The sequence below is a fragment of the Mustela nigripes genome, chromosome 1 (genome assembly GCF_022355385.1).
Source record: "Mustela nigripes isolate SB6536 chromosome 1, MUSNIG.SB6536, whole genome shotgun sequence".
NCBI lineage: Eukaryota > Metazoa > Chordata > Mammalia > Carnivora > Mustelidae > Mustela > Mustela nigripes.
This window is the reverse complement of record NC_081557.1, coordinates 105,938,754-105,952,212: the sequence shown is the minus strand read 5'-3', so window position 1 is coordinate 105,952,212 and position 13,459 is coordinate 105,938,754. Positions and strand designations below refer to the sequence as shown.

At 49.7% G+C, this 13,459-nt stretch overlaps 1 protein-coding gene across 2 annotated transcripts in view; it reads left to right on the top strand.

The window, feature by feature from the left end:
• The window catches only part of LZTS1 (leucine zipper tumor suppressor 1), a 49,499-nt gene extending 37,744 nt beyond the window's left edge, over positions 1-11,755 (top strand). The window contains exons 1-4 of one of the 2 annotated variants that reach the window (XR_009398880.1): positions 2,434-2,799; positions 4,099-4,902; positions 7,411-9,649; positions 11,099-11,755. Coding sequence is in view for 1 of the 2 variants with exons in the window: in XM_059371280.1 (XP_059227263.1) it covers positions 2,455-2,799; positions 4,099-4,902; positions 7,411-8,082 (1,821 nt within the window). In the remaining variant the exon portion in view is untranslated. Of the gene's footprint in view, positions 1-2,321; positions 2,800-4,098; positions 4,903-7,410 lie in introns of those variants that run through there. The other variant, XM_059371280.1, reaches the window with a different exon arrangement.
• The last annotated feature ends 1,704 nt before the right edge of the window (positions 11,756-13,459 follow it).

Below are 13,459 nucleotides of genomic sequence, written 5' to 3'. Positions count from 1 at the left end.
GTCATGTGACCTATGCTTAGCAATTTGTCCAAATTTGCAAATGTGCTGATGTTGACATCCCAATATATTCCTCTGTGTGGTGACTGGCAAGGTTGTTGTTACTTTCAGCATTGGTTATAAAATGCATTCCTATTACTTTTCTTTAACTTTTAAAATTCTAATTCCAGTATAACGTACAGTCGTAATTTAACACTTACATGCATCATCTTTTTTTTTAAAGATTTTATTTATTTATTTGACAGACAGAGATCACAAGTAGGCAGAGAGGCAGGCAGAGAGAGAGGGAAAGCAGGCTCCCTGCAGAGCAGAGAGAGCCCAATGTGGGGCTCGATCCCAGGACCCTGAGATCATGACCTGAGCTAAAGGTAGAAGTTTAACCCACTGAGCCACCCAAGTGCCCCTACATCATCTTTTATGAGTGAAATCATATGCTATTTGTCTTTCTCTGCCTGACTTATTTCACTTAGCATAATACTCTATAGCTCCATCCCTGTCATTGCAAATGGAAAGATTTCATTGTGTTTTACGGCTGAGTCCATCATATGTATGTACGTGTGTGTGTGTATACACAGTGTTTTTCACATTTTCTTTATCCATCCATCCCCCTTGGGCTGCTTCCATAATTTGGCTATTGTAAAAAATGTTGCAATAAACATAGGGTACATGTATCCTTTTGAATTAGTGTTGTTGTATTTTTAGTGAAAATACCCAGTAGTACAATTCCTGAATTGTGCATTCCTATTACTTTTTAAAAAAATTTTAAACTTAACATTTGGGGGTACAATTATTTCCCTTTTCTTTCTCTTCTGAATCCTCTTCAGTCAGGCCTTTGTTTCCAGCCCTCCACCCAAACTGCTCTTGTGAAGGTCATTGACATCCTACCTCCACATGGCCAGACCCACTGACCAACTCTCAGTTAGCAGCAGTAGCACTTGACACCATCCTTATGGAACAGTTTCTTTCTTAGTTTTCCTCCATCAATCAGAGCCTTCTCAGTTTCTCTGCCTCATTCCTCCTCACCTCCTGACCTCCATGAACCAGTCCTCTGACTTCTCTTACCTTCCTGCCTTCACTTCTGTAGTTATGTCACCTACTTGCATAGCTGGTTTCTATAATAAACAGCTTTTACATGGAAATCTGCATCTCTCCACCCATCCTACTGCCTACTCTACAGCACTCCTTGGATGCCTAAGAGACTCTGCAAACTTAATGTCTTAAACCAAGCTCTTATTTTCCACCCCACCTCATCCTAAACTGGCTCTTTTCGTGGTCCTTTGTATCTCAATAAATGACAACTTATGTCCTCTTGTTGCTTGGATAAAAATATCGAGGTCGTCCTTGACTCCTCTCTTTCTCTCATTCCCTGCATCCAGTCCTGTAGCTAATCCTGTCATCTGGACTTTAAAATTACATCTAAAATGCAAGCCACTGCTACCACCCTGACACATCCATGTTAGCCACTCACCTAACGTATCTGACGCCCCTTCCATCCAAGCCTATCAGCAGCCATTTTTCTAACCTGCAGCCAGAGTGACTCTCTGCAGCCCAAGCCAGATCAAGTAATCAGCTGCTTAAAGCCATGCAGGGGCTCCTTATCTCAACCAGAGTTAAATCCCAGCCCTGTGTCCATCCAGGCCCTATGTTTCCTGGTACCTGCTAGTTTTAACTTCTGCCTGTCCTATGTCCCAGCCAGGGGCATATTCTATTCTGCAGCCAGACTTGTCTCCTGACTGGTCTCATATATGCCAAGCACAGACCACCAGAGGAACTTAAGGCTTTTGTTCTTGGGGTTTCTGAGCATCTTCTCTCCTCCCCCAGATTTCCACCTGGCTTGCTCACTCATTTTCTTGAGGTTTCTTCAAATGATACCATAACAGCGAGGCCTCCTTTGTGCTGCCTGTGAAAAATAACCACCTCCCAGAATTCTATGCTACTCAGTCTGCTTCATTTTCCCCCATAGCATGTATAACACTAAGGATAGTAGACACGGATTTGTTGATAGTCTGTCCACATGATACTGAACACAACCCAAATGCAGGGACTGTAGCCATGTTAGTCACTAGAGAATATCCCACGACTTAGAGGAAGGCCATCCCAAAGGAGGGTGTCAGTGAATGTTTGTGGACTTAGCAGACAAAGGGAGAAGGAACAAAGAGTTAACAGTCAGCCCTGAACTTTCATTAGAGGCTTTCATTAGAAGAAGCATACATTTCTCTACTACTCAGACCTAGCAGTCAGAACCAACTCCTCCACATCACCATCGAGGACTGTGGAATGACTGGCCCATCTCAAGCTGACTTTTGCCTTCTGTCCCCTTCCAGGTGTACAGCTCTCCCAGGCTCTGTGAGGCTTCTGCTATGACCACAGTTTCTTCGTGTTACCAGGACTGCCCTTTGCTGCCACAGCCACACCAGATCCCCATCCTACCCCATCTATCCTTGGCCCCAAGTCACCATGGGTAGTGTCAGTAGCCTCATCTCTGGCCACAGCTTCCATGGCAAGCATTGCCGGGCTTCACGATACAAGTTGGGCAAGTCTTCCCATCTCAAGAAGCTCAATCGGTATTCAGATGGGCTGCTGAGATTTGGTTTCTCCCAGGATTCAGGCCATGGCAAGTCCAGCTCAAAAATGGGAAAGAGCGAAGACTTCTTCTACATCAAGGTCAGCCAGAAAGCCCGGGGCTCCCACCACCCAGATTACACTGCACTGTCTAGTGGGGACATAGGCGGCCAGGCTGGGGTGGAGTTTGGCCCATCCACCCCACCCAAGCTTATGCCCTTCTCCAATCAGCTAGAAATGGTAAGCAAGGGTCTCTGGAAAGGGTGGGTGGGTGGGAAAACCAATAGAGAGCCAAATGAGAATGAAGAGAATGGAGGCAGGGAGGGAAACGGAGGTGATGATACTAACATTTCGGCCTCCAAGAGGCGAGAGCAGGGGTGGTAAGGACAGAAGTGCTCAGTTACACCACAGAGATCAAAGGCTGGATGAGGGAATTGAAGCCCTGGCCAATCCCCTAATCTGGGAGAGTACCCAAGGGGTAAGCCCTAAGCAAAAAGGAGAAATGAAAGCCTTTTTGAGCTCTACTAGAATGCAACTGGTTGTCAAAACAGGACCAACAGCAGCATTTTCAAGTGCATGGCAAGAGGAGGGTGTTCTGTTATATCTGGAAGAGCGGATGGAGAATCCACTTGGAGAGAGGTTGCAGAGAAGCTGCTAGCACACTCCTGGAGATGGGCCTTTCCCTCACTCACTCCTCCTGTGGTGCAGCAGCTCCTCACTCAAGCTGGGCCTTGGAAGTGTCTTTGGCTGGAAAAAAGCCAAATTTGTTATCATCGGGTTAGCAAGGATGAGGTTAAAAGAGCCCTACATACTCAGAAATCTGGCCCTTATGCCATTTTAGACTTTCATGGGTCCCACCAGTGGACCTGAAAACAATTTTCCTAGTTAATCCTCTGCCCCCACCTGGGGGGATCAGTCCATGGCTTTGATATACTAGGAAAAGACCCCCCTAGTTTGCATCAAGCTTTATGTTTTTCAAATGAAAGGGCTTGTAGACTGTAGTCTACTCTCCCAATGAAAATGACAGTTTTCAGAAAAGTATTGTTATTTCAAGTGATTTCCCCCAGCCTTTTGATACTGGTCACAGCCAGTTTTCTCACTCCCGGCCTACTGGAAGGGGCAGTGAAGGTGAAGAAGGGCCTGACCTCCACAGGGACACCTTGTTCATCCAGCCCAATGCTCACACCTTACACCACACAGAGACCCAGAGCCAGAGTCCTGGCCCAGGGATCTCAGCAAGTGAACCTAAATATGTTGTTCATTTTCTCAGGAGGGCTGGGACAAGCTCATGACAGGCTGGCAATTTATAAAGCCAAGTACCTCAGTAATCCTTAAGGATATCCCCTACGCACAAAGGAATTTATCCTCCTTGAGAAGGATTCACCATATTTAGCTGCTTCATAGCAACAGGCAAGGTTGCCTATGGCTAGGACCAAGAAGGATGCTATGTGGCTGGCACACATACCTAGGCAAGGGAGGGAAAGTTGAGAGGGGAGTTGAAGGGAGACATGGGATCAATATGGTTGTTTTCCTCACCAGGGCTCAGAGAAGGGTGCAGTGAGGCCCACAGCGTTCAAGCCTGTGCTGCCGCGGTCAGGAGCCATCCTCCACTCATCCCCTGAGAGCTCCAGCCACCAGCTGCACCCTGCCCCTCCAGACAGGCCCAAGGAACAGGAGCCAAAGCCCAGCCTGTGCTCTGGGGCACTGTCTGACTCCGGCCGGAACTCCATGTCCAGCCTGCCCACACACAGCACCAGCAGCAGCTACCAGTTGGACCCACTGGTTACACCAGTGGGGCCCACCAGCCGTTTTGGAGGCTCAGCCCACAATATCACCCAGGGCATCATCCTCCAGGACAGCAACATGATGAGCCTGAAGGCTTTGTCTTTCTCTGATGGGGGTAGCAAGCTGGCCCACCCAAGCAAGGCGGACAAAAGTTCCTCATGTGTCCGTTCCCCCATCTCCACAGACGAATGCACCATCCAGGAGCTTGAGCAGAAGCTGCTGGAGAGAGAAGGTGAGCTCCAGAAGCTGCAGCGCAGCCTTGAGGAGAAGGAGCTGGCCTCCAGCCAGGCCTATGAAGAGCGGCAGTGGCGCTGCAAGGAGGAGCTGGAGGGCCTGGACCAGAAGTGCAGCAGCAAGTTGAAGCAGGCCTCCCAGAAGAGCCAGCGCACGCAGCAGGTGCTGCACCTCCAGGTGCTCCAGCTCCAGCAGGAGAAGCGGCAGCTCCGGCAGGAACTTGAGAGCCTCATGAAGGAGCAGGACCTGCTGGAGACCAAGCTCAGGTCCTACGAGAAGGAGAAGACCAGCTTCGCCCCCGCACTGGAAGAGACCCAGTGGGAGGTGAGGCTTTACCCTGTAGGCTTGGGTCAGCTGTTTGCTGCCAGTCCCTGTTTCTCCCGGTCCTAGCCCATAGTGTTTGAACACAGGCTGCCTAAGCAAAGTGAGCCAAAGTGCCAGCCTTGCGACCTAAAGAAGGAGCTCCATGATAAACCATGTTGGGGAATACAATTAGTGTTAGTTTCCTACTCTCTCCTACCCCAGGGCCTCATGGCCTCTGGAATTGAATTTTCTAAGAGTCATTGACTGAGAAGCTGGAACCAGGAGAACAGAGGCCTCGTGGGGCAATCTGAGGGCTGACCCACTTCATCTTGCAGGAGGCTCAAAAGAAGCATAAGTCATGCTCGAATCTGAGTTCACACTGGTTCAAGAGACCACAAGAGAGCATGGTATTAGTTATTTTTGAGAGAAAGGACCTCATCCACTGGTAAGAGTGACCTCACTTATGGCAGGTATCACTGACTGAGTGGCTCATTCCTCACAGAAGTGTAGGTGGGGCTTTGATTTGGTGGGCTGCAGTGGAAACATAAAAGTACAAGAGAAGGGCACACAACACCTAGAAATGAGGCTTTGCTGGAAAGCCTCCTTAACCTCTACATCCTGCTCTCCAGACAGTAGCTTTCCTCACCTGAGGGACCTCTCAAGGTGGTGGGAGTGGGGTGGGAAGGTAGGGCTGTAGGCATAGCTACTCTGTCACTCTCCCCAAAGACTCCTACCCTGGAAAGGAACTGAGGAGGCATTGTGTCTGGTTAGAGCAGCACCACCCCCAGGTCCAGCTACCTACATGCACTGGAGCTTTCTGTACTTACTCTAGAAATTAGAATGACAAGAGTCATCAGGGATGGATTCCCTCAGAGGAAAAGGATCCCTTCTGTGGCAGAGATGAATGGGGGACTGGACAGGTGAGAAGGGAAAATCACTTGTGTTTGCCAGGTCTCCTAAAGAGGAAAGGATGCTGGCAGTGGGAACAGTGCCTTTTTTCTTTCCCATTGATGCTGGGACAGCAGACCCCACCCGAGCCCTTGTTTTTCAGCCAGGGCTCAGGACATTTGGGGCATCTCAGAGATAGAAACTAGTCCTGGCGCTAGGCAGTCATCCTTATTTGCCCAGTTCCCCAACTAAGCTGGGCATTGCTGTGACCTCATTCCCAGATTGTCCAGTCAGACTGTATAGCAAAACAATCAATACAATAACAGATAATATATTACAAACATAGTTAGAATAATAATAACTATCAAGTGTTTAAGTGCCAAGCCCTAGTCTCCCTTAGTTCTTATATAAGCCTATGAAGTAGGTACTGTTACTAATCCTTAATTTAGTTAAGGAAACTGAGGTACATAGAAGTTCTAGTAGCAAATAGCTGGTTAAATCACTTGCCGATGGTCACCACATAACATGTATCAGTGCCAGGATTTGATCTTAACACTTTGGCTCCAGAGTTCACATTTTTAATCACTACTCCACAGTGCCACAACACTGAAGTAGTGTGTCACCAGGATCACATACGTGATCCAGCCAGGATTCAAAGGCAGGCCCATGCCTCAACCATGACTCTATGTTGTTCCCTCCATGAAGCAAATATAGGCTTAGTCTTAGAAAGGCCTTCTTGGTCCCACACAAGCATTGTCGGTGGAGTTCAGCATTGCTTCCTAAATGGTACATGAGAACAAGGGGTTGGGGGTTACTACTGTGAGTGAAGTGAGGAGAAATTAGGGTGACTTCTGGTCTGATCAAAGAATCCATTTTGTAGAGGCCCAGGACATGACCCTCAGTCTGTCCAGCTTTCCCCCAGGCCGGCAGGAGAAAAATCACTCTTGGGATACAGCCAACCAAACTGGTCCCAATCTTTTGAGCCACCTATGACCACAAATGGCCAAGACCCTGGAGACTCATGGATCTGAATCAGTGCTTTTGGTTTTTTCTGCTGCTCTTGGCCAACTTCAGAAAAGAAATAAGAATGGGAAGAGTGGAGAGGTGGGGCCAGGGGAGAACATAGTAGCTCTCTGTTTGGCAGATCTGAATTTGACACTCTGAGCCAGGCACATTGCTAGTCATTGGAGTGCAGCGGTTAATGATTGAAGACAGTCTTTATCCCAGTAGGAAGGGAGGGCAGCTGGGTGTGCACAGGGGTGAGGTCAGAGGATATGGGCACAAGCATGAATGATAGAAGTTTGGCAGACATCAAATCAATATCATTGATGTTGAGTGTGGAAGATGGAGCTACCAGTAGTGATCACGGATTTACACATAGTAAATAGTAAATCTTTGGGTACAGATTCAGATTTAGACTGTGATTTGGGATTGGGGCTGCATGTGGACAGATCAAGTCAGGCCACAGAATGAAAGGAAGTGCAGAGAGGGCGCAGCCTTCATGGGTCACCCAGACCATCATGCTCTTGAGACTGTGTCAGGACCAGCCTAATTCCTCAGGCAGTTAAGATGTTATTTGCCCCAGGTAAGGACCTCCTACATCTTAACACTTTCTCTTCTCCCCAACCCAACCCTTGGCAGGTGTGCCAGAAGTCAGGGGAGATCTCTCTCCTGAAACAGCAGCTGAAGGATTCCCAGACAGAGATCAATGCCAAGACTAGTGAGATTCTCAGTCTGAAGGCACAGCTGAAGGACACACGGAGCAAACTGGAGGGCATGGAGCTGAAGACTCAGGATTTGGAGAGTTCTCTGCGTACCAAGGGCCTAGAGCTAGAGGTCTGTGAGAATGAGCTACAGCGCAAGAAAAATGAGTCTGAGCTTCTTCGAGAGAAGGTGAACCTGCTGGAGCAGGAGCTTCTGGAGCTCCGGGCCCAGGCTGCCCTGCAGCGAGAGGCTGTGTCTTTGGGGCCAGGACTAGGGCCTGGGCTAGGCACTACGTTCTCTGAGGACATCCCCACCCTGCAGCGGGAGTTGGAGCGGCTGCGTGCGGAGCTGAAGGAGGAGCGGCAAGGCCACGACCAGATGTCGTCAGGCTTCCAGCATGAGCGCCTGGTGTGGAAGGAGGAGAAAGAGAAGGTGATCCAGTACCAGAAGCAATTACAGCAGAGCTACCTAGCCATGTACCAGCGGAACCAGCGCCTGGAGAAGGCTCTGCAGCAACTGGCCCGTGGGGACAGTGCAGGGGAGCCCTTTGAAATTGACCTTGAAGGGGCCGATATCCCCTATGAGGACATCATAGCCACTGAGATCTGAGGGGCCTGCTGGGAGAGGGAGAGCCAGGGATCTGACACTGGGATGCAGGGGTACAGAGCCTGTCAAGGAGGGCTCCTCTCTCTACTCCCCTGCTCAGTAGTAACTCAGGCCTCTGTGAGAGGCCTTCTCCAGGGCACAGACCTAGGATTATCCGGGAGAGGGGAGAGGAGGACTGCTACATAACCTTTCCAATCCTTGCCCACATTCCAGCATTTACCATCCCTGCAACCCACTAGACCTCCAGCTTCCTTAAGAAATGGATCCAAGGATCTCCATCATTTGGTTAAGAGATCTCTAAACCTTGCCTTTTGTTCAAAAATACTCGGACCCTCACCCAGGTGGTAACTGCTGTATTGGCCGATGGCCACCCCAGGACAGAAGCTCCCCTCTCTCTCTTCCCACAACCACTTTTTTGTCCCTGGACACATTGGGATGACTTGAGAGTAGAAAGAAGCCATTTGTGATCATAAACCTTGGCACTTGACCCGGTCATAACCTGAGCTGTTTTTCTTTGGTCTCAGAGCTGTAGGGGTTGGATCTTGGTATGGAGGACCTGGCTTAGCAACATCAGAGCTATCCCAACCCTGGAAAGCCACAAAAAGAAGGGGAAATCTGGGGCATCCCAGGAATGTCTAGACTCAACAAAGCCCAGAGGGAGTCAGAGGAAAAAGCCAGGTAGTAAGGGTCAGACCCGCCTGTGCCCTGCTAACTGGAGGTAAGCAGTCTTTGGACAGCTGGTAACCTTTGACCTCAGTGACCACTCTTTTTAAAGCCATAGACACTGAGGCCCTATGGTGGGGAGGATTGAATGCACTGTGACATAGGGAAGGTATGGCTTTCCAAATGTCCCTGGGAGAGCCTCCAGATCTCTCCTCATGGGGCTAGAGGTAGGGGTTTCCCCACTCGGTTTAAATTGGCCAGTGCCTACTCTGAACTTATTTTCTTCTCAAGAATCCAGCCTTTGCTTGATCCAAAATAACCTATATACAACTAAAATGGTGCAGGAATGATCTGACATTTCCCTCCTTTGCCTGTGGCTCAGTTTATGGGCACACCCTTTCCCCTTTGTATTTCCAGTCCTAAAGTCAGACAAGACTCCTTTCAGGTCAGGAACAATCTCCAGAGTTTGGTGGCCCAGAGCCCCAGGCAGGGAGAAGAGACACAAATACAGCCTTATGAACTACCCCAGGGCCACTGGCTAGCCTCCTTCTACCTGGGCCCCACAGAAACTACCAATTATCAAGAATCCAGGAGCTTCAGTTTTGGGGGGGATGGGCCAGTGCCTGGGGGAGGCTGGTGTCTCTCTTCTGAAGATGTGCAGAGCTGGGGGAGGAGAGAATGGTGGAGTTCCTCAGTAGCTTAGTTCAGAGAAAGAAAAAAATATATTTTTTTTGGTCTTCTTTTTTTCTTTCTTATCTTTTCAGAAGCAAGCCAGATCTAGCAGGCAACCAGAACCGTTCCATGTTCTATTTTTGACTCAAACTACAGCTGTTGTTCTTTCTTAGGACAGCCAAGCCTTGGTGGATTCCTGAGCTTCATGCCTGCTTGCTGAGGGGGTTTCACTGAGGTAGGAGGGATGAGCGAGCCTGGGTATTTAGCAGTCTGAGACCAAAACCCCTGATTCTGCCTCTCCGACCGCAGTCCTTGCAGGACCCAGAGTGGGAGTGGGAGCTGCTTCTCATCACCCCCTGCCTTCGGGCTCTGCCTTCTGGCCCCTGGGGTTAAGCTGTGCCTGTGACAGAGGAGCTTTTCTGGAATTTCAAGCCACTGGTCTTAGTCGTAGGCCAGATTTAAACCTGAAATGAACAGGTTGAATGCCCCCCTTCTGCCTGGAGGAGAGTACCCTCCACTGGGCACAATGTAGACCCTCAAGTCAAAAATGTCCCACTCCCTGTGCCATGCTGTGAGACGGTGGGAGAGGGATAGTAAACTCTCTTTCAATAGAGAAGGCAGTTTGAGACCAGAAAACAAAGGAGGTGACTCCACACATTCTGCACAGACTTTTATTCAGGGTAATTTACTGATGGGAGAATTGGGTGGAAGATGACTTATTCTCCACAAAGTCTGGAACTTAGTGCACAGATTTTATAAAGCTGTGGGACACAGAGAAGGGCGTTATAGTGAGATCAAAGGGTTTGCATGCCCTTAATTGACAGCTAACCTTTAATTAGATCTGTGGGACCACCTGTGCCCCAGGAAGAGGGAAGACTATGTCCTAACAGATTCACGGGGGACCCAAACAAGCCTTCCCCAAGCCCAGCTTTGGAAGGCATTTCTAAAGTATGTATGTATGCTAACCTCCTAGAGGCCCAGAACACAGCCCCAGGAGAGGTCATCCAGCAAACACAAGCAAGACTGGGGGCCAAAGATGGAGTCCGTATCGTCAGCACCACTACACACAGCCCTCACCCCCTCTATTTCCACCAGCCTGTGCCTTGTTTGAATTATTTTTCCCAGTGAGGCTGCTGTGAGATAAAGGGGCTACTGTTCCCTCCCCAGGTTGGAGATACACTACTCCCCACCCGCAAAGAGCAACCAAAAACCCTGTGCCCTGTCCTGCCTTGCTGAGAAGAGATGGGTGATAAGCCCAGGGGAGGACACTGAGGGGCAACATCTGTGCTCCACCATGATGTGACCATACCAAGCACTCCACATCCCTGCCTAAGGCCAGGATGCCCCCCTTGGGCCGCCACCTGCTGAAGACCCCAGGGTGGGCCACAGTGGCACCAGAGTGCAACAGTGTTCTGTAACATAGAGACCTTACTGCCATGTGGTTTTTCTTCCCTTCCCTATGGAAAAACATCATTACTATTCCCAGGCCATGCCAAACCCAGCCTCTCCTGAAGGAGGATCTGAACAAGAGGCTGAGCAGGGACTGGGAAATCAGATGGTGGGGCTTCAGAGCAGACGGCCTGGCCCAGGGCCAGCCAGCATGAGCTCGTTGCCCTTCGCTCTGAATACTCCTGCTGGCATGTTTGCTTATTCAGTCAGATCAACCTGCTCTGCTCTTCCAAAGGATGCTTGGCCTGAAGATGCTCTGGCTGCCTGCAAAGAGACAGCAGCATTCAGTACCTCCTCACCCAAAAGGAGACTCTGCCTCCAGGCCTTGCAATGACCAGACCCTGGCAGGACACCCCTGGAGGTATGTCTTCTGGCTGCTGTGTCATTCAGGTAACTCCTGCTGGGTGCACTCTGATCCCCATAGGCACTGAGCTCCATAGGGACTGGGGAGGGTTACCTCTCCCCTGAGAAACACTTGCTGACCCTCTACTCCCTGTCCTGCTCTTGTCCTGGCCCAGCCTGGACCATCTCTTGCTGATGAAGCAGCAGCTTTGTGAGAGGACTTTTCCTGTGGGTCCTGAGTTCTCCTAAGCCAGAGCTGCCATGGCAGGAGGCTGTGTACTCTGTACAACAGATGCTTCTTGTGTGATCAGTCTTGTGCTGAGTCTGCAGACAAAGCTGGAACCTCCAGCCAAGGCTGGCTTTGGATAGACCGGCATTTGGAAGAATATGTACATAGTTATTTTTCTCTGGGTTGTTCCTTGTTTTGTTTGTTTGTTTGATTTGCTTTTGACAGCTTCATTTTATTTTTGATGTCCCTTTTTGGCCATGTAAACTATTTCTGATAATTTTATGTTTCTATTTATGAATAAAGAATGCCATTTCTCATGCCCTCCAGAGCTACTTTCGTCTCCTCAAGCTACCCTGCTTCTCTAGGCTAGGGCATGGCAGCTCCTCCGGGCGCCTCCCTCTGGAATAGGAAAGGTGATGTCCCTCCCTGCCAGTGAAGGAAGTGCAGACAGCTTTGATGAAGGCAGTGTTGGCTGGAGGAAAGCATGGGCCTTGGCATCAGCTAGACTTCCAGGCAGTCTGAACCACTCTCCAACCCTGTGGTTTTTTCTGTGAAGGACCCTACCCCAGCCCCAACCTAGGGCCTCTCCTCCCTCTCTCTCCAATTCCTTGGCCTATCAAAGCCAGGCTCTTTGGCTAGAGACCAGAGTGGCTGTTGTTCTTACTACCTCAGGGCCCCCCAGCTGGGAAGGTGCAGTCACTCTGGTGGCCATCTGTCCAGGCTTCTCCGTGCCAACCTGCCTCGTTCACCTCGACAAGCATTCCCAACTGCTCTGGGCTCAAATCCTACACACAAAGGGCTTCGAATCAGTTGGCAGGAGACAGAAGGGACTTGTAAAAAGGAAATGGAACACATGAGGGATAAATGGCAATGCCTTTGAAGTGGGACAAGTCAGGGTCTCCAAGGAAGGTGGCAGGCAAGAAAGGGTCTGGGGGCAAGTATGGGACAGAAGAGGAGTGGGCAGAAAGGGATAGACAGGAACCACAGCTGGGATAGGCATTCACACCAGCTTAGGGCTCCCTTCCTGTCTATACAGGTGACAGGAGAGGCAGGAGGCCAGGGAGTGGAGGATATCCAAAGCTCAAGGAAGGTCAGGCAGCTGAGAAGTGACCAAATCAGGATAGGAGCCTGTATTTGTCTAATTCCAAGGTCCAGCGCCTGGACAAATGGGTCATATCAGCCCTGGAGTAACCCTTCTTGTTCTCTGTCCTAGAACTGGCTCATGGTGGGTAAGTTGTTGCATTGGTGGCTCCCACTGAACTCTGCCTTCCACTAATCACACCCCTAAGTGGCCCCCTCCCCTTTAGTTTTGGCAGGACCTGAGACTCACTTTTTTAAAAAAATAATTGAAGTCGGTAGAAGTGATGCTCCACCAGTTCCAAGTTTAGAAGGCTGCCTAAGCTTGGAAGCTTTCAATTTTATTTTCCTGGGGGCCCTGAACTGCCAATGTAAAAAGCCCCTCTAGTCTGCTGGAGAGACCTCCATGGAGTGGGAGGGATCCTGTTGTCCCAACTAGGCTCCTGATCCATCAGACCCCATGGAACAGGGATTTGCTTCTCCCACTGCCCTTCCAGAATGAGCACATTAAATAGCAGTATTTTTAAACCACTGAATCCAAGGTGATTTCTCATGTGGCAAAGAAATAGATAAACAGACACTCTCTGGCAACCCCCTTACTTGCCACTTCAACTAGACTCTGTCTGTTGGGCTAAGAGTAATAGAAAGGCAGGACTCCTGGAAAGGCATGGGGCCATGGAAAAGACTGCTTTAGTGGCAATAAGTGGCAGCAAAGTAGGGAGCAAAGCCTTCTCCTTGCCCATCTTCCCCTGGAGTACTGTTGAGGACAAAGTCTTTTTTTTTTTTTTTTTAAGATTTTATTTATTTATTTGACAGAGAGAGATCACAAGCAGATGGAGAGGCAGGCAGAGAGGGAGAGAGAGGGAAGCAGGCTCCCTGCTGAGCAGAGAGCCCGATATGGGACTCGATCCCAGGACCCCGAGATCATGACCTGAGCCGAAGGCAGCG